This window comes from Harmonia axyridis, chromosome 5, assembly GCF_914767665.1.
Source record: "Harmonia axyridis chromosome 5, icHarAxyr1.1, whole genome shotgun sequence".
Classification (NCBI taxonomy): Eukaryota; Metazoa; Arthropoda; class Insecta; order Coleoptera; family Coccinellidae; genus Harmonia; species Harmonia axyridis.
Window position 1 is genome coordinate 40,975,100 of NC_059505.1, and position 26,870 is coordinate 41,001,969.

Genomic DNA, 26,870 nt, shown 5'->3' on the forward strand with positions numbered 1-26,870 from the left:
AAACGATGTATGCGCCATCTGAAACAGATGCGATCTCTCGAAATCAAGTAGGTATATATCTGAAAAATCTCCCGTTCTGTCTGAAAGTTTTACAGGTTTAAGTACACACCAGGTTTTTTATGCATTTTAGAAGATACACATTATTTCTATGATAAAATCACAGCAATGTTAGTGATATTTTGTAACCAGAAATAAAGCCGAGCCTGAACTTTCAAGGCCAAGTTCGATGTCAACGATTCCTGAATGGCCTACTACATCAATATAACCTTTACGAAACAAAACGATTGAATGAATAATAAAAAAAATGCTTCATATGACAACCAATTGTTGCGTTTCGGCGTTCAATTTGAATTTCACCTTTTTGATTCCTCTTTTTCAGGTGCTCAATAAACTTCATTTGAAAAGTCTGTCAAACAGCCCGTTGAAACATATAAACAGTTTAAGGCATGTGTTTTCTGAGTGTCCTCCCCCGGCCAGTCGAAACAAGTACACCAAAGAGATTCTACAATATTCGCAACTACGGGGGAGCGACAAAAATTAAGTACCTCGTAAGTACCAACAAAAAAAAAAACCTATCGAGTTTTGTTCTAGGAAATTACATACATCACACTATATTGCTAAAAATCCACGCAAGAGTGTCAAACAATTGAGCAATTACATTCGTCCCATGTGAATAAGAAATCGAGGCATTTCATAGTCATCGCAACCGAAAACTACTCTCAGGAAGGATTTCATTGTTCGCAACGGATATGTAAAGATCTTCGCTAGTTTCTCTAAATTTTCTCTAAGAAAGCATGGGATCAGAATTTATCGGGGTTTGGTTGGAAAATGATCCGGTAAAGATTGCAACCAATCACAGTCTTGCACTTTTTATAATATCTAATCTTTCGACAAGAAGTTCCTACTTAATTAAGTCACAGCCACACTCCTAACTTCATCTCGTGTTTATTTCCTCCAGTTCGGACAATTCAAAATGGGTCGAATTCTACGTTTTCGGTTTCCAATCCGCACATTCATAACTAAAACTACGGTTATCCTAAATTTTGCTAACTTTTCACGAAACACCGAAATTTTCTCATCTTGCTTGTTATTGCCTCCGGCATTTTCTCAAATTTTGATAACAGTAGAAAAGGAAACTTTTATAACAGAGTTTGAGGTTGTAGAAACTCTACAACCACAAAAACAAAAATAATAAACAAAAACGCCAACAACATAACAGAAAAAGTCCACAGCAAAGAAAAAGCCAAAAACGAAAGAAGTAAAACACAACTAACAAGTGGAATTACAGATGATATATCAAAATTTCATGTACAAACCCGATAAAAAAAATTCCAAAAGAAGACCTCAAACTTCCACACTCCGAACTAACTAAATTCTGTGCCTACTTTCAAAAACAACCGATTCCAACCGTCTACAATTCTTTTTCTATGGCGTATCCGATCCTAAGCCGTTTTTCTAGGGATATTTTCCAACCAAGTACAACTTTGCTCATATTAATCTATCGGTCTCTGATGATGTCGGATACCTGTTCGTACCCAGGCACCCTGATTTCGCTACAACGGGATCTGGAGCGGTGAATTCGTTAAGAAGGGATTGGTATTACTGGTCTTCTTCTTCTCGATCACATCAGCCCATTCGGCATCGAAGGGGTCTGGCTGGGCGGTTCTGGAGAACGACTCGGAGGCCGAGTCCAGAGACATGGCTCGGGAATGGCTGGTCATCAATCCTGCAAACAAAAAAAAACATACGATGAAATCACACACTTGAAAAATTCTTTGAAAAATTTAGAAACACCCTGTACAGAAGTAATACTGTGGCTACATCAGTTTTAAAGAATAACAATTCCTCTAATACTACTAATACATCACATTAATGGATTAGTTTCATAAAAATCTTTCTCTAATTATAAGGTAAATCCCTTCATTCTGCCATAACTTTTAGAACAAGGTCAGATTTCATAGTTATATTTCATTATTATATATTGGTACTTGGAACACTCCTGTCACGGTGATATTCTGTGTTATCTGTCAAATTTGTGATAGAGAAAACAGTTCTGACAACTAACATTTACCGATTCAAAAATCATTAAACGATATTCGTGGAACTATTCCATTAATTTCAATGAAAATTTAGCGATTTAGAGAAACTAAAGATTAATACTCTTTGGATTTGGTTCATTACTGCGATTACTTCTTCATTGGCGCTGAATTTTTTTCCAGCGAGCATTCTTTTGAGGTCTGAGAACAGGAAAAACCGCTGGTGGCCAGATCTGGCGGATACGGTGGATGCAGAAGCAATTCGAAGCCCAATTCATGCAATTTTGCTGTTATTTTCATTGATTTTTGACAAGGCGTATTGTCTTGATGAAACAGCATCTTTTTTTTCTTCAAATGGAGCCGTTTTTTAACGATTTCATCCTTTAAACGATCCAATAATTCTGTATAATAATCGCTGTCGATGGTCTGGCCCTTTTGGAGGTAATAAATGAATATTATACCTTGCGCATCCCAGAATACTGATGCCTCAACCGTGCCAGCTGACTGTTGTGTTTTTCCTCGCTTTGGATTCGGTTCATCGTGTGCTGTCCATTCAGCTGACTACCGATTGCACTCCAGAGTGAAATGATGAAGCCATGTTTCATCTATTGTCACATATCGAAGCAAAAACTCAGGTTTATTGCACTTAAACAGCTTCAAACACTGCTCAGAATCATCAACACGTTGATGCTTCTGATCGATTGTGAGCTCGCGCAGCACCCATTTTGCACACAGCTTTCTCATGTACAAATATTCGTGATTGATATGATGTACACCTTCAGATGATATCTTCACAATGTCTGCTATCTCGATCAACTTCACTTTACGGTCATTCAAAATTATTTTGTGAACTTTTTTGATATTATCGTCGGTGGCAGCCTCTTTTGGGCGTCCACTGCGTTCGCCGTCTTCGGTGCTCATTTCACCACGTTTAAACTCAGCATACCAATTAATGATGGTTGATTTTCCTGGTGCAGACCCCGGAAACTCTTCATCAAGCCAAGATTTTGCTTAAACTGTATTTTTGCCTTCCAAAAAGCAATATTTTATCCGCACACGCAATTCTTTTTTTTCCATCTTTTTTCAAATATCAAAAGTAGGTACACTCACAACGCAATATCTCACAAACTAATGGTCGGACTGCTGTCAAATTTTAAAACGTATCGTTTATAGGTTAGTACTAACTAAAATTCATATGGATTTAATACTAGCACCGCCATCTGTGCATCAGACCGGGGACTTTTCAATCGGCCTAATAATCAACTACTAACCTAACTTCCTAGGCGACGTCCCATCCATTCCACCAAGCACTGGCGAAGCGTTCACGATCTGACCCAGCCACTGCTCAGGTTTGGGCAGGCTAGAGTTGCCACCAGCAGTAGCGTTCAAAGAGGCGTTGCCGCTAGAGGTACCGCCCTGTTGGATCGAGCCAATGGGCGAGGATTGCGAGGTGTTCGAGTGCACGTTCACGCTGAGCGGGGTGCTATGCACCGACGTGTTCTCGCTCGCCGTCTGGTTGAAGGTGTTGTTTATCGTTGTCACGCTCACGTTGACCGTGTTCTGGTTGACGGATGTCTTGTTGTTGAAGTTCAAGTCGTCGGAGCCGCTGTGGGTCAGCTGGCTAAGACCTGGAAGGAGAATAGAAAGAGATTAGTATTGATATTTCGGACGATTAACAGCTTTACTCTAGGTCTAGCACCTCAATAATACAGGGTGTTCCTAAATTTTAGGTATAAAGGAAAATGAGAGATTCCTTGAGTATTTTAAGAAAAAAAGTCCTATAAATATGAACCCGCAAATGCTTTGTTTTCTAGATACAGGGTGTTTTTTGTAGTCCTATTTTTTTGTGGTGATTATACCAGTTTATCGAATATGTATTGATCTTCGCTACATATTGGCTAATAACAAGCAATTATAATTAATTTATTCATCGCAACTTATGAACTGGATCTTTATAATAATTTGGATTTTCCTGAGGATTACTGGAGAATTGTTTGAAATCTCAGAGTAATAAACATAGATAGAGTGATAGAGGGAGCATATGTCATTTTCAGTAAGCAAATTTTGTCGCCAACATGAACTATCAAATTTGACATGAAGCGCGCGGAAATGAAAACATATCAGTGATACGATATTTCACTCAATTCGCGAGTTTATCCACAAAGAACGCACTTCTTATGTCCATAGTGGATCAACGTTTCATATGAACTCAAAATATACTGAAATAAATACCTAAATATATCAGAAAATCAGAAAACAAACTTCAAGCGCACCAAAAAACATGAAACAACCGATGACACTAGGAGAGCAAAAGTTGCCAAACCTTGGATTTCAGCAGGTAGATACAGAAAATAATAAATATTCTGCTTATTATGAATTCGACAATAAGGAAAAATATCGGATTCCAAATATTCAAATTGGCATATTTAATAGGAAATCACTCGAATAAATATATTTCATTCAATATAATATACATTCATGACGATATAGTAAAATTGTGGATCTGAAAATATATCACAATTCGACAACGTAATCTAACCATGTTGGGGACATGTGAAAATTGCGTATACTCCCACTGTCTATGTTAATTACTCTATGCATCCACCAATCTCGACCTACCTTGAGACAACTGCTGACACAGAGCGGTCACAGAATCTCCAGGCGATATCTCTGTGATCGCTGAAACTTTCGGCGCCTGATTCCTGGACTGGAAGGCGTTGGTCAACCTGGCTGTGTTACTGGGCAGATCGTTGATCCTCAGCGACATCTGTCTTTTGAACGGCGAGTTCTCGCCCAACGTGCTGAAACCGCGACAGCTACCCTGCCTGATCAGCATGCTCTCCGTGGCGTGGGGCCTTTCTATCGCGAATGGATTCACCATCGACGAGGATTTTGCGCCAGGCACGTCTATTGCTCGTTCCAACCTGCAATAAAGAATTTTTCATTATACTTTGGAAGAGAAGCGACGAAGACAGAATGTTATTTAGTTCTGTAGTCCCCAAGGGTTCAATTTATGAATGAATAACGAGCGGTTAAACGCTCCTGACTTCGCGTCAGTGCTTTTCACATTTTTTCACGATATTCTGCTTGAATTTTTGCCACAACATTCTATAAACTTTTATTCTATGGCAATACGTCTCTATGGAAAATTCTATATATGATGGATGGTTGGTGTAGTAAAGAATAAGAATGACCGCCATTCTCTTCTAATTACTTTCTTTCTAACCCTATTGCTCTCAGGCTGAGCCCATAATCAGACTCTCTCAATCAGGGGCAATACTGGCTGAAGATTGATCTGTTTGAGATAAAGAAGAAGACTAACCCCAATGACTTCACTTTGTGACAAGGTGACAAAATTCTATGATCCTTTTTTTTCTATGCCAATATTTCTCTATAGAAAATTCTATGCATCAAAGTGACAGATTCATGAAAGGCGCATAGAATTCAACGGACTCGAATCATCGATCCTTGAACCATAGAACAAAAACACTTGCAACTACTACCAACCTCTCGCTCAGTTCAGGCTGCCGGAAGCTGCCGCTCCTGGTGAACGTGGAGTTTTTCTGATCGAACGTCATGGTGACGCCGCACTCCTTGTCTCTCTTCTGCTTCCTCTCCAGGCAGACGGCGAAAGCGCAGCCGACAGCGTGCGACAATCTCTCACCAGACTCCCTCATCGCTAGGAAACCGTGACACATCCACCTCCTAGTGGTACCGTCCCGGCAGATGTAGCTGAACCCACGCTCGTGGTTCCTGTCCGGGGCGCAGAACGACACCTTCTCTATGGTCTGGTCGACGATGAGGCCCTTCGTCTCCTCCTCGACCACCCTCAGACCGTCTCCGGTCACGTGGAGTACGGCCCTGACCGGCCTTCTCCTGGAACCCTGGAAAAGAAGAAGAATTTGAGCGATTGGAGCAATTTTGTGGAAGATGAGATAAAGATAAGAGTTCTATGGTCGGTAGTTCTAATATAATACAACTCGATGGAATTTTATGGTCAGTAGTTCTAATACAAGAGAACTGGAATGGAATTCTATGCTCAGTAGTTCTATTGTATCGACGTTTGTATAGCTTGAATATACGTTTCTACGAATCTCTATATCTCGCGTTCTACGACTACGATTTTAATGAAATTTTGTATGGGGGTAGGTTGTATCGTTAGAGTATATTTAATGAGGCAAGGCAACCCAATCTTTTGAAAGTAAATATTTAAATTCATAATCTAAATTGGAAATTTTAGTTTTTGAGTTAAAGAGCTATCTTTATATTTGGCGAGTTAATGGAAGGAAAATACTTGTAATGTCACGATACTATGTGTAAACCGCTTAACTCTCGCAATTTCTCAAACCATAGAATAAAGGGTTATCTAATAAATAAATAACTTTAATTCATTCAAATCGGTATCTGCTCACAAGCCAATGAGGAAGGATACTATTAGTAGATAAAGTTTACAAACGATAGTAACTTTTTATCGAAACGATTTCATTTTATCCTTATCGGGCAGCTCGTGGAAAAAGTAGATTAAACGAATTACATCTAACCACTATATACGTAGTAGCAAGTTTCTCAAGAGAAAGAACCGAAATCAGTTGCAATTGGTCATCATAAAGAACGTAGAAAAATTTTGTTTACTATTGACTCATTTTGTACTGATTCATCCCAGCTGCATCAATAATAAGTAGGTAACTGATACTACCAGAGGCTGATATTGCGTCTAGTTGAAACGTATCAAAGTCACGATAACGACGATGATTGACTAGTTTTATCACGTTGGCTGAGACCACATGGCGTGACAAGTCTGCTGGAAAATGTCACGGGTAGTTGAAACTATTTTCCAAACAAAATCACGCCTGAAAAACTTGCAATACAAAATAAAATAACCAAACCAAAAATTTCTTTTCGGTGGCAAAATTGATTTCGAAAATATGAAGAGCCTACAATCATTACAGATAAAAGTTTAATAAACTATTAAATTTGAATAAATGAACAAATTCACTAATGTTTATTTTCTGAAGAAATTCAATTTCACATTAAATTCTGACGCATGCACCTTTGGAATATCGAAATACTAGAATTTCATATTAAGCTTATAATTTTCGCCTTTTTTTTTAAACAAAACAAACTTTGTAATTGTAATTCCACCTTGTTCTGCGATCGTCTGTCAAACTGACCTTTGCTCATTCTGAACTTGACATCGATTGTCAAAGTCCCATAACCTAAAATTACTAATCCTGACGTCTACTGTCAAATAATATTACGGAAATAAATTCTATGATTTCTGCAATTGTCAGAAAACGTAGCTCTTCTATAATCTACGTATTACTAAATTTCTTTTTTTTAATCGTTTTATAGATATTTATTTTGTTATTCGGCAAGGATAGTTATCAACGATCATTAAAATCGTTCCAGACGTTTTGAAGTTAAAAATGATGGAACTAACGTATACGTTTAATTTAAAGATTCTCATCCCAAATACACAATATATCAAATTAATGTCATCTCAATCTAATCGATAAAAACCAAATAACCTCTCTTTGTCTATCCTAAATTTGCCCCTGGTTTTTTTTTTGCGTGTCCACGGCCCTTCCACTTCGATTTCAAATTGGGACACTCTGTATAGAAAGAGCGTGGAGGAATTGTGTCCGTCTCAACCACCGTCAGCTTGAGAGGGGCAGGTGCAACTAACGAGGGTACGAGCCGAGGTCATGGCCGTTTCTCTTGTGCTGGGGAGCACCAAACGTGGGATGGGAATGTAGACTACTCATTTTCTCACATTATGCGCTCACAACAATGGCTATTTTCTGGAATTCCGTTAGACTGTTTCGCCAAACGAAAGTAAAGAGAGAGAGAGAGAGGTCATTGTTTTCGGTGTACCTTATTATTCGATCTGACTCTGTGGTTTGATAGGAATTGACAAGATGCATCTTGTCCATAGAGTAATAAACATACATAGAAGGAGTATACGTAATTTTTACATGTACCCAACATGGTTAGATTAAGTTGTCGGATTGTGATATATTTTCAAATCCACAATTTTACTAGGTATATCGTTATGAATGTATATTATATTGAATGAAATATATTCATTTGAGTGATTCCCGATTAAATATGCCGATTTGAATATTTGGAATCCGATATTTTTCCTAATTGTCGAATTTATAATAAGCAGAATATTTATTTTCTGTATCTACCTGCCGAAATCCAAGGTTTGGCAAATTTTGCTCTCCTAGTGTCATCGGTTGTTTCACGTCGTTTGGCGCGCTTGAAGTTTGTTTTCTGAATTTCTGATATATTTAGGTATTTATTTCAATATATTTTGAGTCAATATGAAACGTTGATCCACTATGGGACATAAGAAGTGTGTTCTTTGTGGAGAAACTCGCGAATTGACTGAAATATCGTATAACTGATATGTTTTCATTTCCGCGCGCTCCATGTCAAATTTGATAGTTCATGTTGGGGACAAAATTTGCTTACTGAAAATGACTTATGCTCCTTCTACCTACGTTCATTACTCCGAGATGTTGTCTTATCAAAGTTAGGTTAGGATTATAACTCTTGTAGACCGATTCTTATAATCGTTGATTTGGGATTTTTCAAAGTTTTTAATAGCAGAATAACCATCTAAAAGTCGGAGATAGAATTGAATTTGTTATCATTACAATCATGTCCTAGCAAAACAACGTCAGGTGGAACCAAAAACGTTCTCAATAGATCATTGTGCTTAGCAACCCTAACCTAATAATATCAAGTATCGACGTCAAACATGAATGGTAACCGATCTATGTCCATCTTTACAATCGAGTAATCAAGAACTTAGTTGATATCAATATTATATTAGGCAATTCTATACCACACATCCTGTTCTCACACTGAATCCGTCATTTTTTTGTATCAGGAGAGGAAAGAAACCTACTAATGTAATTTTTATGGTTTTTATGTGGTTTCTATCCGGTCATTTTCGATATCCGTTGAAATTCGATATAAAAACTAGTCGAGGGGTTGATCAAACCTATGAAATAGTTAAAAACAACTCATGCTTACAATATGAGCAATCTGATATCGCAAGTTTTTAGAATTTCTCGATTTTCATATTAGTAAAATTGGTTCAAAAGTTGCGAAACACTTCCTACGAGTACTTTTCAAGTGATAGCAGAGCACGAAAGATTAAATATCAATGGGATATACCGAACCTAACCTAACCTAACATAACCTTAAACCCATTTTTGACAGTTCAAACCGAAGCCTACTGATTATTTCTCATCAGAAAATGAATATTATTACGACAAATTATCGTGGGAAGACGATATGACGATCTATCTTCGTGTATTCTGTTAATCCTTGTTCTTCGGACCAATAAATTATTCTCGATGATATCTGTAAGAATCTACCTGTTGTTCATATCGCTCACCCTTAGGGTGGCCGTACGCTCAACGTTTTATTTTATTAACACCAGGTAGGTCTAACTAGGCGTATCGTGAGAATCGCTAAATTATTCAAAACGTCTGGAGATTCAATTGAGAACTACGTGTTAGAACTTTCTCACACTACGAATGGACCTATACATACTTTCAAATTCACTAAAACTGAGGAATTGTTACTTTCTACTATTTTGTTAGTTCTCACAAATCGAATGGGAAGATTGAATTTAATTTCATCAATTTTCTATTTTTTTAAAAATATATTATCGTTATCCTGGTATATACCGGGTATAAAATGAAATTACTGCATTTTAAACGATTTTCAAAGGGCTTCAATCTTAAAATTTATTTGATAATTTTCTCGACGCTGCCACTTCTCCTAGACACAAGATACGGACTTGAAATCTCATTATGTTATAACGGGTGTTTTTTCGAGGTATATAACTTTAAGCGGGCAATACTGCTCAAGATCGGGACCGATTTAACAGCTGTTGAGTGATTTATTCTCAGTTTGGTTTGGCAATTCATCATGAATAGACTCACGCCTGATCAACGCTTGCAAATAGTGCAAATTCATTTCGAAAATAATGGTTCTGTGCGGAATACGTATCGCGCACTACGTCCATTTTATTTTGTTTAGCGATGAAGCGCACTTCTGGTTGAATGGCTACGTCAACAAACAAAACTGCCGCATTTGGAGTGAAGCTAATCCTCAAGTGTATGTCGAAACACCGTTACATCCAGAAAAACTGACTGTTTGGTGCGCTTTATGGGCTGGTGGAATCATTGGTCCGTACTTTTTCTAAAACGATAATGGCCAGAACGTTACAGTCAATGGTGATCGGTATAGAGCCATGATTACTAACTTTTTCATTCCTGAATTGAACAACCATGATGTCCAGAAGCTGTGGTTCCAACAAGACGGCGCAACATGTCACACAGCTCGTGCCACAATCGATTCATTGAAAGACACGTTTGGTGACCGCCTAATTTCACGTTTTGGACCTGTGAATTGGCCTCCAAGATCTTGTGATTTAACACCGCTAGACTACTTTCTGTGGGGCTATGTAAAGTCATTGGTCTATGCGGATAAGCCACAAACCATTTGGAAGACAATATTCGCCGTGTTATTGCCGATATACGGCCACAAATGTTAGAAAAAGTCATCGAAAATTGGACGTCCAGATTGGACTACATCCGAGCCAGCCGTGGCGGTCATATGCCAGAAATCATATTTAAAATTTAATGCCACAAGATTATCTTGCGGATAAATAAAATTCATGTCAATCGAATAATCCATCGTTGTTTTATTGCAATTTAAAGTTCTATAGCTGTAAAAAAAACACCCTTTAGATCAGAACTCGATCTTCAAAAAACGTTTTCATTCGAGGGGTCTGTGACGAATATTTTAGGAGATATAACGATTTTTGTATAAAGATTGAATTTTTACTGATTTTTTCCCAAATTTCAAGTTCAAATTTTTCTCAAACTGTGAGGTCTAAGGGAAATCGGTGACCGTTGTTAAAATTGACGATGCCTAATTATCCGAATTTGGAACCTACCTGAAAAATTTTATATCGAAAAATTTTGGACAATTTTCCATACCTAAATGCCCCAATTTCGAAATTATAGCTGATAAATATTATCTTATTACAAACTGACAATCAAACAAGTAGTAGTGAAAAGATTTTTATCAATTCCACAATATTCTTTCAATAATTCTGTTTCATTTAAAACTATTTCGATATAAATCGTATCGATGACAATAATCTCATTTTAATGCAATTTTGAGGATACCCAAAATTGAAAAAATTAACAAATTTGTTCCATAACAATTTGAAATTTTTATTATAGATGATTTTTAACATTATAAAAAAAAATGGAAGTCGGAAAAAAATGTCTCATTTTTTTCGAAATCCTTTTCCACTTTTTCACTTTATTTACACAACCTTCACGATAAGCATTCTAACAAAGGAGCTCATCAAAATAAACGTAAACACATATTAAAAAAAATATAAATTGCGACGTTGCCACATATGCTTAAAAGTCCGTAGTTTTAACGACCCTAAAAAAAAATCCCGGTCGAAATGAAAAGACGAAAAACTCACCCTGAGTACTTTCAGGGCCTCCTCGCAGACCTGCATGCCCCTGGAGTCGAACACTTCGACGCATCCCAAATATTTTACAGGGAAGGTGCAGGTGCCCTGCCTTACTGCCACCTCATCGGCCTGCCACTGGTGTGGCTTGCTGGCTTCCGGGACCCTGTCCTTCCGCTTCCTGAAGGAGTCTCGAAACGATCTCCGAAGTCTGTCCATTTTTCTTGGGGACCTTAGGCTCCTCCGCTGAAAAAAAAAATAAATTTAACGTTACAATCAGCATGGGAATTTCATACAAATAACATAATGATATCAAGATAAACTAGGGGAATTGAAAAAATACAAATTTTCTTACGTAACGTACAAAGTTTGAATCATACTTTAGAGAAAAAAACCAAACCGCTAAAAAAGTACTTCTCCTTGACATGCAAAACTCAAGTTCCTGGTATATTTCTTCATTATTTACGCTGTCCTCAATGCATTCTATTGTTTTATATATGTACTCTTTCCTGTCTTATGATAATCGTCGAGAATAAATGAATGAAATAAGAATTCAACTGTGGCAATTTTCACATATTCAACGACACAAATGATGCTTCACCATGAAAATGAATGCTAAAGTTGCACAATTCAAGGTTTGAGCTGCTTACCTTGCATCGTTTAAATGAAATTATGCGATTGGAACAACCCATCGGAAAATTATAACGGTTATCGAATTAGCACAAGGAAATTTTATTCACATTTCATAAACGGAAAAACTGTGTCAACATAAGAAATGACAAACCAAAGTTACTTCCATTCATTTGGACCACAGAGTAATAAGCATGTTTATTATGTGCACACAGAAACATTGATTCACAGAAATCAAATTGATCAAGATAAGTGATCCAAATAATCGGAGCAATCTTTAGGGTAGTGAGCAATCCGAGTTTGAGACAAACTATTTCTATGCCCATAGAACTTTATAATTAGTGAAATTTTCAAAAGGTCAACCGATCAAATACAAACTATTAAATAATTTTTAAATAAGCGATTGTACTTCCGTGTATAGGTAATAATAAATACATTCTTTCAAACAATTTCATCATGACTCAGTCGATAAGCAACTTTCTCATCACATAAACGTCTCTAATAATGGAATTTCCTGAAAACGACCTCAAACTAGGGAAGATAAGAACAAAAAAAATTTGTTCCATTTTCTAACAGTGTTTTTTTATTGTGAAACATGTGGTTTTGTTATCACTGACCACGTATTTCATCGAAATATCCAAAGTTCAGATATTAGGAAATACAAAAACGCATTTCAGGAAATAGTGCTATTTCATTCAACAGTACAAAACATGAGATTAGGTACAAAACAGTTCGAATTATAATTTATATGATTATATGCAGCAAGGATACTTTGCAAGGTTGTATTCAGCTCTCTTCTATTTATCTATGTATCGATATTCATTAGAATTCTCGTTTGAGCTGCTCAGTTTTCCAAAATAAACTAGGTATGACAATAAAATTTAACAATGTAGTGTCTGTTCTTTCGAAATTAATTGATTGACAGAGTAGGTATTCCAAGCGATTTAGAAATCTATTGTGCTCACTTCAAGAAGCCGTTTATCTCAGATAAAATCCAGTTGATGTGACAATATTGGGACTTGTTTGAATTGCAAAATTGTGCAAATCATGAGCAAAACCTTTTTCAAATTCAAAACAAACGAAATTTCACTCACTTGTCAAACGCAACTTGAAAACAAAGTAGTCGGTAAACCCCCAAAGATTATATAGCAAACCAACAGGATAATTTTTAACGTAATAACAACACGTTCGCATCAATCAAATTAAGTTATTAGTGGCATACCTCACCTAGTAAATTTGCAGATGAGATCATCGTAAATCGATTAAATGTTCTGATTCGGGACGATATACCTAATGATGCGAATGACTTAACATTGGTTTACAGATGTTCAAATACCTATGAGATTATGATGACATAAATTTCTTGACGTAATATCTATGTTTAAGACAATGTTCAATTCGATGGTTGATTATGTGTCTGGAGGTGCATAGAAGATTCTTAGGTTTCCGTTTCTTCAATTTTTTAATACGAAAAATCTTTTGGTGACTATTCGTCCGAGAATGCAGCCAGTTTGTCCATTGTATTATTCGGTGCTGGTAAAATTCCGTCTCAGGTATGGAATTTTAAAAAGCCCCAGCTCCCAGATATAAAATCTCAACTTCACAGAAGGACGGTTTGTCATAAAGTCAAGATATAAAACCTGTTTTCAGTTTAACGTGAAATATTTACATATCCTCGACATATAAGGAGTGATTACTACGCTTTAATAATTATAATTACTATTAACAATCCACCAATGTGATTCCAGTTTGTGGGATAGTTACAAAAATGGAATTATTCCAAATCACGTTCATTCAAATGAGCAACGCAGAAAATGAATAATTTTTTAGAATTCTGAGATCAATTTGGGACAACCTTCGAGTATTCTCTAGCGTAAAAGATCATTTGAGATTATTTCAAGATCCTAATTAATTTTGAAATACGAACGGATGAAGAAATGGTCGAATGAACAATCTATAGTTTCCTCCTTGATGGAATATTGATTAAAATTCAGATACATCACCTTTAAATATCTTTGAAAAAGGTGCGCCTTAACGGTAATAACATAATTCTCTAGAAACATATATCATCACCCAGAAGATATACTATCAAATTTAAATAAAGAAGCGTTTATTGATGAGTGCCTTGGTGTTTAGATGAAGTACGCTGATTGAATGTTACTTTATATGGCTTTTTAACGATTCGACGATTGATTTTCAAATTACCTAGTATTACTCATACTGTTGAGAGAGTTGAAAGAACTTTCAGATGATCGAAATGCGTCATACATTTGTCACGACCAAATTCCAGGAAGAACCCATAAGATACCTCGTCTTCACACGTTTATAAACGATAAAAAGTATCTAGATCGACGCAGAATTAATTAAAACTATAGATATTTCCATAATTCATGCAAATTTACGTATCACATATCGCAGTCAAGCTGGGGTGGCGAGTAGAGATATGTGTTTACCTTTGGCAACACAGCACCCCTGCATCAGTTGAGAACGTAACGGTAATTCTATATTTGCAAAGGTATTTGAATTATAATATCGTACTCGGCGCGACAATAGTCTTACGTAAGTAATTAAAACAATAAAATAATTGACAATATGATAATTAAGACAACAGTAGCAAATTCAAACGGAAATATTTTGAAACGTGTTATTAATAAACAATGAGTTATATGCAAATAATTCTATTTCTGTGACTTACCACTGTGGGATCACCGAATTTTCCACCCATAGAATCCAGAGGAAGGTGATTAGAAGAATGATTACCCATTTTTCCGATTAATTAATTAACTAAAAACAAAACTAGACACAATCCTGCTTGAAAATCAAATAGAAGATCCAAAAATTTAACGGAACACTGTTCCGGCTCACTGACGAATGTCCAAAATAATCCACCTGAGAAGAATTAAGCACGCCTCAAAACCTTGGCACCTTTCGTTTTATTTGGACGGAGTACGAAGAGGAAGATTCCGGTACCATTAGATCGCGAAATCGACTAAACCGTGTTGTTGAAAACCCGTAAGATCCGCGACTGCAACATTGCAAAACGAGAAACCGCTTCAAGAAAATATTGGAAACCGAAAAAACCCGTCCATTCCCGGAATGGTTGAAACGTTAGATAATTTCAAACGGACTTCGATTGGTACCGACTGAACTGAGCAACTGGTCTCCTGCCCATCAGCGTCGGGAAACCAGTACTGGGTGAATGACGGTTGGAGCGAGCGCCACGTTGCCAGATCTTTGGTTTTTTCGGGGAAGAATGGAAACCAGTTCTGCGATCTGATATCGATCTGTGACAGTACCACCGAATCCTCAATTATTTAATATTTTCTGTGATTGTCATAACTTCCACAATAACGTTTTTTTTTTTGCTGATGTCACTTACTTACTATGTTGCATAAATTTTCAATACAAACTTATTATTCTTTTCTAGTGCAAGATTCTATTTCTATATATTATAATTTCATATGTTCAACTTTTGAACTTCAGTTTTGACCTTTTATCTTGGGTTAACCACATAATAAACTTAGGATCTCTTTACGTAAGTATTTCAGAAATGAAAAATGAGACAAAAAGTTGAAAAGAATAAGGCCTAAAAATTGAAAAACTGAAGTCGTTTTGTTGGTTGTTGGATCCAACAAGATACACTCTGCTTTCAAGCCACTTTTTTTTCTATAATCTTTTTGAATAATCAAAAACTAACCAATCTCAATAATAAATTATTATCTAAGTAACTTGGAGTATAAATGAACTTTGATAAATATTTTCATGAAAGTTCTTATAATCTGGGGTCATAACAAAAGAACTATTCTTAAAATAAAAACAATAAATAAAATAATTTATCGATTTGAATCACATGATATTGAATGTTGAAATTCTGAGTATGAATGATCCAACAGTTACCTAATCATAAGTAAACAGCCGAATGTCTAAAAAAAAAATTGAATTATTGAAAATAACAACAAAAATGTAACATGACTCGTTATCAAAATTTATCCGAACTTACGCAACCTTCAATAAATTCTATCAGAATAAAATCAATATTAATAAGTGATCATATATTCGATGCATCATCATTCATAAGATTCACAGAATTCGCGACATTCCAAAGAGATAAGTAACATGCATCCTTCCAGGAAATTTACCGACACAGCGTGGCAACGCCGCTTCCCGATAGGTAGCCGCGACACGTACTAACCGAGCTGAAAAAGTTCTCACAGGTAAATGCACCAAGTAGAGGAGCAAGATTCTCATCCATTCAGGCAAATAAAAACGATTTTTCCTACCTAGTAGTTACACATGTCTTTATGGCATACCGGACAGAATGAAGGGGTGACTAGAGTTCACCGCAATAAGGTACAATCGCAGCCTTGTGTTTTAGTTCGTTGATTTTTTTCGGTGTCCCATGGAGATTTTCAGTTCGAGATGAATCTTTGAATGCATTTTAGTGTTGTGAGTCATCTTGGGTGAATCATACATGTGTGGGTTTGGGGCTGATGGTACCTCTAATAAAGAAGTCGCAGCCAGGCATATCGGCTTGGTTATTGGACCGTTTAAATTCAAGTACCGTAATTCGAATACAGGTGTAAAATTTGAAGGGTTGAGGTTATACGCATGTTTTTCTGTGGTTCCTTATGATACGTGTCGACACCACTTCAGAGGAAGATCGGTTAGATTACGCATCCTGTATTACTACAGTTAGAGATTCTTAAATTTTGGAAGAATTATATCGGTTAATGGACTGAATCACGCAATACAGCCAACAATGAGGGCTTAATGTATAGATATTAAGTTTCATGTTTCCAATACAGGTTCAAAACACGAAAATGTTGGCAATTGGTGACAAAGATAGATAAATTCAACTGGAAGTTAACGGAATTTTGTTGAAACAAGAAGAATCGTGTAGTCACTTAGAAATATCGAAAAAATATATGTATCTGCCCGCAGGAGTGAATTTGGCTAAGCAGTTTTCTACAGGGTGTTCCTAAATTGGAGATGCAAACCAAAATGACAGATTCCTTTGATCATTTTAAGGAAATAATGTCTGATAAACATGGGCCCGCAAATGCTTTGTTTTCGAGATACAGGGTGTTAAAGTTTGATTTTTTCAAATTTTGTTGTCATAGCACCTTTCCTTCACAAGACATTCAAAAAATTTGGCATGGATATTCCAATTTAATGTTTTCATCATGCAATATGCTAATTTTGAATGCAAATCTACAGGGTGATACTTTTTCTGCAACAGTGCTCTGGTAGTCTAGAAAAATGTAAAAAGAAACTTTGGTCCAGTACTACAGTTTTTGTATCTTGTTCTTTTGTTGTATCTGCTACCGTTTTCGAAAAAAATTGCAAATAATTCTTTAGCAATCCTCAGGAAAATCCAAATTATTATGAAGATCGAGATAGTAAGCTGTGATGAATAAATTAATTACAAGTTTTGGTATTTATTTACCCAATCTGTTGCAAAGATTTATGAGGATTCGAAAAACTGGTATACTCATCACAAAAAATAAGGACTACAAGAAACACCCTGTATCTCGAAAATAACGCGTTCGCTTCGCGGGCCCATGTTTATGGGAGTTTTTTCTTAAAATTATTCAAGGAATCTCTCATTTTCCTTTGTACCTCCAATTAAGGAACACCCTGTATACTCATATGAGGTTTGAGCATTATTTGTACTCAACAAAGTTTACTTCGCCAGCTTATCTTATCTTTCATGAACATATTCTCCATAAGTTTCGAATGGCCTTCAAGCAGTCCGGATCTCACTACTATTGTTTATTTTCAAAGAACCAAAGAAAAACTTGAGCGACCGAAGAATTTTTATTGAATTGAGACTATTTCCTCAATTGTATTGTATATTTAGCTCCAGATCCTCATAATTCCAAAACTAGCGCCAAATAATAAGCTGAATTGATCTATTGTCCACATAAATATGAGACCGTTAATCATCAAGCTCTAACGTTATGAGTAATAGGATGGCGTTAATTGCAGTAATCGTTTTATTGGATCGTTAATACCGAGCAAACACAGTAATAATAAGTAATGCCGATTTTTAAGCTCGAACAAAAAAGTCACTCGACCTTTTCATTATACGCTTAATACCGGTAAAATATGTCCGCCATGAATCACCCAAAGCGGAATCGGAATTTTATGATGTAAATAGGTTCGATTCTGACGCTAAATTATGATATGGAAGTTTGCGGTTGAGTTGGTAATTCAAAGAGGAAGCATTTTTTATTTCGATATGAGAAACATAATGATATTCATTAAAGGGACTTTTTTTAGTGAAATTGGGAAATATTTCTTATCTTATGCAGAATATTTCAACTCTGACCTAAAAATATCCATTGATTTAGGGTTGGAAACCCTTAAGAACAGGGACAACCAACTAAAAATAGAAATGTCGAAGGTTACCCCCGTCAAACTAAGACAGGAGTACCCCAGAGATCTGTACTTGGCCCACTTCCTTTTATTACTTATATTATTCAACCTAAATCAACGTTGATCTGCAGTAATCAACACACATAATATCGAGCAAACAGCAAGACATTTAAAGTATAACTCAAGAACTGTTATAGGTATATTTTACAAACAAAATTTTGAAAAATGAAAGGGACAGTTCAGCAGATGTCATCCTCATTGTTGTAGTGAAACCTAAAGCTATTGTACAAAGTGTGTTTAGCACCCATCGCTACTTTTGGTTTTTGTATTTGAGGAATAGGTATTCAGTTTGAGAGTCAAGGTGACACAAAATTGTGCGAATTGAAATTATGTTGAATTTCCATCGCGTAAGGAATACTTCTCCAAGGAAATATTTCATGTATCCAAATAGTTATTGTATACAAAAGATGCTGTGAATTTATTAATAAATTATACAAAAATTCATTATTATACAAATAACATCTCGATAGAACGCACGTTGAAGAATAAACATACAAACTTTGTTAATCATGCCAAAAGAAAAACACCAAAAGTATGAACTTGTGTAAGTATGAACCTATTGTAGGCACCAATTTTTTGCAAGGAAAATTAAAAAATAATCATCCAAACCCAAGCAGGCAAAAAAAAAAGCAGAAGTGTGAAAGTATCTGTACAAATCAAGGTGAATCCATCTGTGTAATGATGATTTTCCTCCCAAGTTATGAAAGTTAGTTGGGAAATGTGGTACAGAAACTCACCTTAATTTAAAGTTTGTGGCGTTTCCATGAAATCGCCTATTATCTTAGACCGATTGGGAAATTGTGGTGAAATTTGCATGACCCGTTAAGAAAATATTGCACGTATGAATCGAGATTAGTTTCGAAAAATCACATTTCAAATTGTCGTTGATGTTCAACCGTTCAATGAGAGATGATCGTCATTTTAATCCGGAATTTTTTTTCCGAATTTTGGGAAAACATTGGACGTCGATATGTTTCTGATTTCTGTGATTTTAATACTTTGACATTTCGCAACTCAAGATCGATCCCGAAGGCTGAGATACATTCAACCTATTATTATTTGATCTACTTCTACTTGCCTTTTTAATTTTAGTTTCAAAACAATCTATTGTTTTTTTATTGAATTCTAACATTCATAACAATTATTCCTATATTATTCCTCGAATTTTATAACTATCCGAAAATAATTAAGCTCTTTGATCCTTTCATTCTTCATACTTCATTCATCTGTCATATTACTCGTGTGTTTGATAAACTGCGTTTGATTTCAAATTGAATACTAGCAGTTTGTTGATATTTGAAATATTAAGTGAAAATGAAGGTGGAAGAAGTTAAAAGTACTGTAAAAACACAGCGAATAAGTGCTCACAGTCACATCAAAGGACTGGGCTTAAATGAAGCTGGATTTGCTCTTCCAGCGGCTGCCGGTTTGGTAGGCCAAGAGCAGGCTAGAGAGGTTAGTAAAACATAAAACTGTTTCTCTTGTGTTTGGGAAAATGTTTTACTTTAAAAAGGATACTATCTAACATAGTATAGTATCTCGCTTCATATATGTTCAAGTTTCTCAATTATTAAAATAATTGAGAAACTTGAGAAAACATGAGAGGAAATCATATTAAGAGTTATCCTTTTTGGGGCCCCATGAATCACTCTTTTCAATCGATCTAACCATTGCTATGTAACCTAAACATTTGTTACTTGGTGACCAACCATTGTACTAATATTAGTTGCTAAGGTATATTCATCAATGATTCTAGGACAACTGTTGCTTCATCACTTTCAAAAGTTTAATTCAATGTTTGCTAAACTAATGATAATTTTTAGGCTGCTGGTATTGTTGTTGATATGATAAAAAGTAAAAAGATGGCAGGAAGGGCAGTTTTACTAGCTGGCCCACCAGGTACTGGTAAAACAGCTATTGCCTTGGCTATAGCACAGGAATTGGGCACCAAAGTACCCTTCTGCCCAATGGTAGGTTCAGAAGTCTACAGCTCTGAAATTAAAAAGACAGAAGTTCTCATGGAGAATTTCCGCCGAGCAATTGGTTTGAGAATAAGAGAAACGAAAGAAGTTTATGAAGGGGAAGTTAGTGAATTAACACCTGTAGAAACAGAGAATCCAGCTGGTGGTCAGTAAAACCCTTGTTAACTTGAAATTCTGTTTCACAATCCTGATAATCTCTTTAGGTTATGGCAAAACAGTCAGTCATGTCATAATTGGTTTGAGAACGGCAAAAGGTAGCAAACAATTGAAATTAGACCCCAGTATTTACGATGCTTTACAGAAAGAGAAAGTTGAGGTTGGAGATGTTATTTATATAGAAGCCAACAGTGGAGCTGTTAAAAGACAGGGTAGGTCAGATGCATTTGCTACAGAATTCGATCTGGAAGCTGAAGAATATGTTCCTTTGCCGAAAGGAGATGTACATAAAAAGAAGGAAGTAGTACAGGTAATTTAATGAAATTTACAAGCAATGGAGATTAAGAAGTCAAAAGTAATTTTTATTTCAGGATGTCACTTTACATGACTTAGATGCCGCAAATGCAAAGCCTCAGGGGGGCCAAGATGTACTCTCTATGATGGGCCAACTTATGAAGCACAAGAGGACTGAAATAACAGATAAACTGAGACAAGAAATCAATAAAATTGTGGATAAATATATCGATCAAGGTATAGCCGAGTTAGTACCTGGAGTATTATTCATCGATGAGGTTCACATGTTGGATATTGAAACATTCACGTATTTGCATCAGGCATTGGAAAGTGCAATCGCACCCATTGTTATTTTTGCCACCAATAGGGGAAGATGTGTTATCAGAGGAACTGAGGATATCGTATCGCCACATGGTGTTCCTTTGGACTTGTTAGATAGGTAAATATTGGATGGAATCTAATGTTTATAATTATTTGATTTAACCTAACCTAACCTAGTGATTTTTTTTGGAAGCATAGAGCAAAATGTACAATTATGACATGCTTATCTTATTTTTACTGTCTGATATTACCAAATTGTTGTTTTACAGGTTAGGTTAGGTTATGCTTTTCATATTTTTACTTTTGCTGGCTGATAATTTCAGATTGTTAAATTACAAGTTAGGTTTGGTTTGCTTATAATTTTGCTGACTGACATTTTCAAATTGTTATTTTCAGGTTAGTTTAGGTTATGTTTTTCTCATTTTTACTTTTGGCGCCTGACATTTTCAACTTGTTATTTTACAGGTTACTCATAATACGAACACTTCCATATGCCAAAAATGAAGTGGAACAAATATTGAAACTCAGGGCCAGCACCGAAGGTTTGGAAATAGAACAAGATGCTCTGTCGATGTTGGCAGAAATCGGCACACAGTCTACCTTACGTTACGCCGTTCAACTTCTAACACCTGCTTCATTGACAGCAAAAACCAACGGAAGGCCGAATATAATGAAACAAGACGTGGAGGAAGTTAACGCCTTGTTCTTGGATGCCAAGTCTTCCGCTAAAATTTTGTCTGCACAAAAGGATAAGTTTATGATGTGAACACCAAACTTAGAGACGATCTGCATATTTTAATTTCGAAATTGTGATTTTTTTCATTGTATCGATTCTGTTTATATTGTGAATGATTGGAAATGGTCTTTGTATTTGAAGGCAATAAATAGGCATTGTAAGGATCTGAAGTGTTTATTCTTTTATAAGATGGTGTCTACTTATACCTGTGAAACTTTTAGACAAAACAGGAAATTTTTAAGATTTATACTTGATTTCGAGGGATCGCGTCTGTTTCAGATGGCGCATACATCGTTTGTATTTGACATTTCTCTCGATTCTCTGCTCTCGTGACCTTTGAGTATAGAACAATAATATTTTATATTCTATGTTCGTAACAATCTTCTATACTCTGTCATTATATTCCATTCATTTAATTAAAAATTCGATAGAAACTGAATTGTAATTTATTGTGAAAGTTCGCGAAGCCTAAAATCAGTATTTAATTTTTAAACGACGCCAGACAGATAGCGGGAATTCGAAAATTTCTGAAGAGCGCCACCTTACAGAACTCTGGTGAAGCAGAACACCAAAGCAACAGGTGGATATCTCAAAAAGTTTGAAACAAAATCGAATCAGTACACACACCAGGTTTTCTATGCATCTTTTCTTTGAATCTGAAAAAATGGCGAATGAATAAAGTATTTATTCAACGAGAGGAATCTGTGGTCAAATAGAATGTCCAACTTTAAGACTCACCCTGTATATAATAAATAATATACAAGATAGTGAAAACGTATTCGTATTCATAATTGAGTAAAGGTTGAAAAAAAAAACAATTACTTTTCATAAAGTGTATTTCCATTTTGTACAGCACACTTAAAAGCGAAACAACATGTACATCATATGTGCATTTTGGGTATTTAAACATACAGTGTGTGCTGAATTAGCAACTAATTCTAGGAAAATAAAAAAATTAACCATTATTTTTTTTTCAAAGATTAATTCTTATTAGTGGAGGAAAAACAATTTAGATAGCAGTCTTTTAATTAAGAAAAAAAAATTAGATGCGACTATCAATTACTGTTCATTCTTAAGACATCCCTACGTTCTCTAATCCATACAAAAATGAGCACTTCTCCAATTCTCGAAAAAGGGGCCAACTAAACATAATATGACTAAAAATAAAAAAATTAATATATATTCTAAAACTTCATCTTCTTAAAAGATACTGAGTGAATTCTGAAAACAGAATTATAAAGTCCTTTTATTTAACCAACTGATCAAAACAAATTACAGTTGAATAGATACAGGATAATTTTGTGGCTATCGGCTTCAAGACGAAACACTTAGGAATATTTAATAAATTTTTTTTAAGCCGACAAAGATCATATTCATTTAAGTTTTATATGACTCTGCAAGTCTACAGCCGTGCCACCGATGAAGAACAGATATTTTGGATTTTAACTGTAGGTTAGACTCTGTGGAACTCCGTTCACCGTTTTGGATTTGAGCACATCGTTTTCGTAGGACATCACTGTTTCTTTCCCATTTTCAAAAACCCTGGAACAGAATCATAAATATTAGAAGACTCATTCCTGACTGACAACAGACTTTAAAATTGATAACTCACAATATTCTACAAGCTCTAAGACAATCTTTGAGAGAATATAGGTCCTTTTCATTTAGAAGTCACTAGAATTTAAATAGTTATTTATAATACAAGTGCACGAGTTCAAAATTCGAAAACGAGCCACGAAGTGGCGAGTTTTGGAATGAACGAGTGGTAGAATGAGCCTTCTGTACGAGTATTATACATTATTTTCTCTAATTCATTGCATTTTCATTGAAATTGATGAAATATTTCCATAAATATATTTTAGTGATTTTTGCATTGAAAAATGTTGGTTGGCAGAACTGATTTCTTTAAGGCAAATTGATGAATTGACAGATAAAGCCGTGGCGGAAAGTTCGGAGTACCAACATAGAATAAGAAAATATTACCATGAAAACTGTGCGTTTCTGATATATTCTCGCACGATTTTGTTCTACAAGATGTGGAAGAATGAACGGAATAACCACAGAATTAGAGAAATATTTTTTTTCTAATTCTATGGCAAAATTCGTTCATTCTGCCATATCTTGTAAAACAAAATCGTGCACATAGATTGCATAGTTATATTTCATTATTATATGTTGGTACTTGGAACTCTTCTGTCACAGAGATCTGTATTGACCATATTCACCGTCGCCATATTGTTGCGCGACAATACCAACTACCCAGTGTTCCCAACGAAGAAATATTGAGTTTACTAGAAAAATTCCACAATATAAAGTTTATAAGTGAAGTTTATGTGTACCTTTTCTGGCTTCTACGCCAGATAGGCTTGTTTGGGACAATATTTCGCAAAGATTTCACTTTTTGGAAATAAAAACATTAGTGAAAGGTGTTTTTATGAACAAATTAACTGTGGCCCAGTGTATAAATGAAGGCTTCGCTCCATTTTTGGAAGTAGTCAGTGGAAAAATAATCTCTATGGCTGATAATATTTTTGATATTAGCGGTATTTTTCTAGTAAACTCAATATTTCTCCGTTGGGAACACTGGGTAGTTGGTATTGTCGCTCAACAATATGGCGACGGTGAATATGGTCAATTATCTGTCAAATTTGTGATACAGAAAACAGTTCTGACAACCAACATTTTTCAAAGCAAAAAACACCCTAAAAATGCAGTGAATGTTTCAAATTGTTGTTACTTCTGAACGAAAATGAATAGGACCTATGTTCATTGGAAAAAAAAATTCAGAATATAGTGAAAATTGAAAAACTGTCTTCATTTTCGATTTAAAATGAATAACACTCACTTTTTCGTGGTTATTTTCTTGCCATTGACAAATTTCGTGGACGTAGATGTCCTCTTAACATTCGTGGCATGGCCATTCGACACCGAACTGTCGAAATTGAAAGAGGTGAAACCGGATCCACCGCTGAAGAAATCGTCCATCATGCCACCGCCAAGGGAGAGCCCGAAGGGACTGAAGAAATGTGAAGAAATCGCGGAACTGGGATGAGAGTTTCTGTTTCTCCTTGATCCTCGACTGCCACCATGATCGTTGAAATCTGCGAATAGTAATGATGATTATTTTAACAATTGGAGCTATACCCTTTATTTATACAGCCACAGCTACCTCTTAAATTCTGAATAATGGTGGATTTTAGTTTTTTTCATATACTGGGTGTTTCACAATTTCACTTCTGTAACGGTTAAGTGTTGAAATTTTACAATTTTTTTTTCGAGGTAGTATCATTAGGCTCCATTAGAGCTATATTCAGAAATTGTTTGAAAATCCACAGGGGGTCCCTTAAAAGTGTGAACGACCAAACATATGCTTTTTCTTATGATACACCCTGTTTTTTATTGAATTTTCAGATTGCATGTATTAAATTAAACAAAATTTGTTTAAAGTTTCATATGCTTAAAACTTACCATTCTGAGATATTTCGATTCTTTGTAAATTGAAGGGTCTTTGGAAAAACCTAATAACTTCGAAATGAATGAATTTATTTGAATGAGATTTTGAAAGAACAAGAACGAGGCAAGTATTGACTTTTTGATAATCGTTGAGGGTCATTTGAAATGTGGGAATTGATGTGGTGCATCCTGTATTTGTACATGGATGAAATTTTGACTACCGTTAATATTTCAGACATAATACATTGCCTGAAGATTGGCTGGAAGAAATCTCAACTAGCGCATCCGCCAATTTTAACTATCACTGTCTTATTATTTTTCTTTTTGACTTATTATAAAAATAGTATCTTTGCATTTTAGGCCTATGAAGAGAAAAATTCAACTTACCACCAAAGAGATCAGCAAACGGAGAACCGCCAAAGAACTCCCTGAACACATCCTCCGGGTCTCTGAACGTGAAGAATCCAAAACCACCGAATGGATCGTAATCTTCTTCGTGCCTACTCCTACCTCTATGGCCTCCGTTTATCAAGCCCTCTTTTCCATACTGGTCGTACATGCGCCTCTTTTTCTCTGAAAATAAAGAAAAAATCAAAACCTGCACATAATCAAACGCAGTGTAGATATTGTTGCGTTCAAGTAAAATCCAAAAGCCAAACCAATGAAGAAAAAAACGTCGAAGACGGTCTTAGAGAGCTCATGATGGCCAGCAGCGAAGGCTGTACATTTTCAGGAGATAGTTTTATGTGTTAATTTTTTTTTAAGAAGCATCGATTTGGGGTTCAGCTGGTTTTAGATGTTTTTTAGAAAGACTTTGAATAAAGAAAAGGTGAAAGCTAAAGCCACAACACCCTTGTTTCTGGGATTTTTTTATTAGTGTTTGATGCACGTTTCGACAACAAAGTTGTAATAATCGGAAACGAAACGATAGTTCCTGATGATGACAAATTTGGTTTTTTTCAAATTGTCCCGTGCAAATAATTTTTAATGATATACAGGGTGATTCACCAGGATGGTTTATTAGACGTTTATGGAAAACTAATCATAATTTTGAGCTGAAAATTTGTATATTGAGATTTGAGGCAATGATCTTTCTCCTTAAAAAATTTTCAGATCTCTACAACTTCCGGTTATACCGGAAACAGTCTACTACTTCCTTATTTCAAATGGCACAGCCACTATATTATTGCATCATTAGATACCTTTTTTGATGACAATTTTAGCAATATGCCATACCTTGGGTTAAAACTCAACGATTCATGAGTTAATGGGATTCTCATGAAAAAAAATGGTGCAAAGAGAACTCA

General features: G+C 35.6%; 3 protein-coding genes across 9 annotated transcripts in view; 1 reads left to right on the top strand and 2 right to left on the bottom strand.

Annotated features, from left to right (window-relative positions):
• Positions 1-377: 377 nt before the first annotated feature.
• On the bottom strand, positions 378-19,617 carry LOC123680068 (protein numb). Of its 3 annotated transcripts, none has more exons than XM_045617733.1 (6): positions 19,359-19,617; positions 11,566-11,799; positions 5,544-5,920; positions 4,656-4,960; positions 3,308-3,664; positions 378-1,726 (listed from the first exon to the last, which is right to left on the bottom strand). In XM_045617733.1, exons 2-6 carry the CDS (start codon positions 11,770-11,772, stop codon positions 1,554-1,556), a joined length of 1,419 nt encoding a protein of 472 aa, XP_045473689.1. In that variant the 5' UTR covers positions 11,773-11,799; positions 19,359-19,617; the 3' UTR covers positions 378-1,553. The 3 variants fall into 3 exon arrangements, with proteins under 3 accessions (XP_045473689.1, XP_045473687.1, XP_045473688.1); XM_045617731.1 differs by lacking the exon at positions 19,359-19,617 and adding an exon at positions 14,879-15,376; XM_045617732.1 differs by lacking the exon at positions 19,359-19,617 and adding an exon at positions 12,204-12,351.
• Positions 19,618-19,839: 222 nt separating this feature from the next.
• On the top strand, positions 19,840-22,274 carry LOC123680069 (ruvB-like helicase 1). Its single transcript, XM_045617734.1, has 5 exons — positions 19,840-20,076; positions 20,445-20,748; positions 20,807-21,069; positions 21,131-21,492; positions 21,840-22,274. Exons 1-5 carry the CDS (start codon positions 19,936-19,938, stop codon positions 22,138-22,140), a joined length of 1,371 nt encoding a protein of 456 aa, XP_045473690.1. The 5' UTR covers positions 19,840-19,935; the 3' UTR covers positions 22,141-22,274.
• Positions 22,275-22,928: 654 nt separating this feature from the next.
• The window catches only part of LOC123680070 (dnaJ homolog subfamily B member 6-B), a 56,017-nt gene continuing 52,075 nt past the window's right edge, over positions 22,929-26,870 (bottom strand). For all 5 annotated transcript variants that reach the window (XM_045617739.1, XM_045617735.1, XM_045617738.1 and 2 more), the window contains 3 exons: positions 25,951-26,136; positions 24,956-25,211; positions 22,929-23,652 (listed from right to left, as the gene is read on the bottom strand). In XM_045617739.1, coding sequence (XP_045473695.1) covers positions 23,553-23,652; positions 24,956-25,211; positions 25,951-26,136 — 542 coding nt within the window. In that variant the 3' untranslated portion in view covers positions 22,929-23,552. The remainder of the gene's footprint in view (positions 23,653-24,955; positions 25,212-25,950; positions 26,137-26,870) is intronic.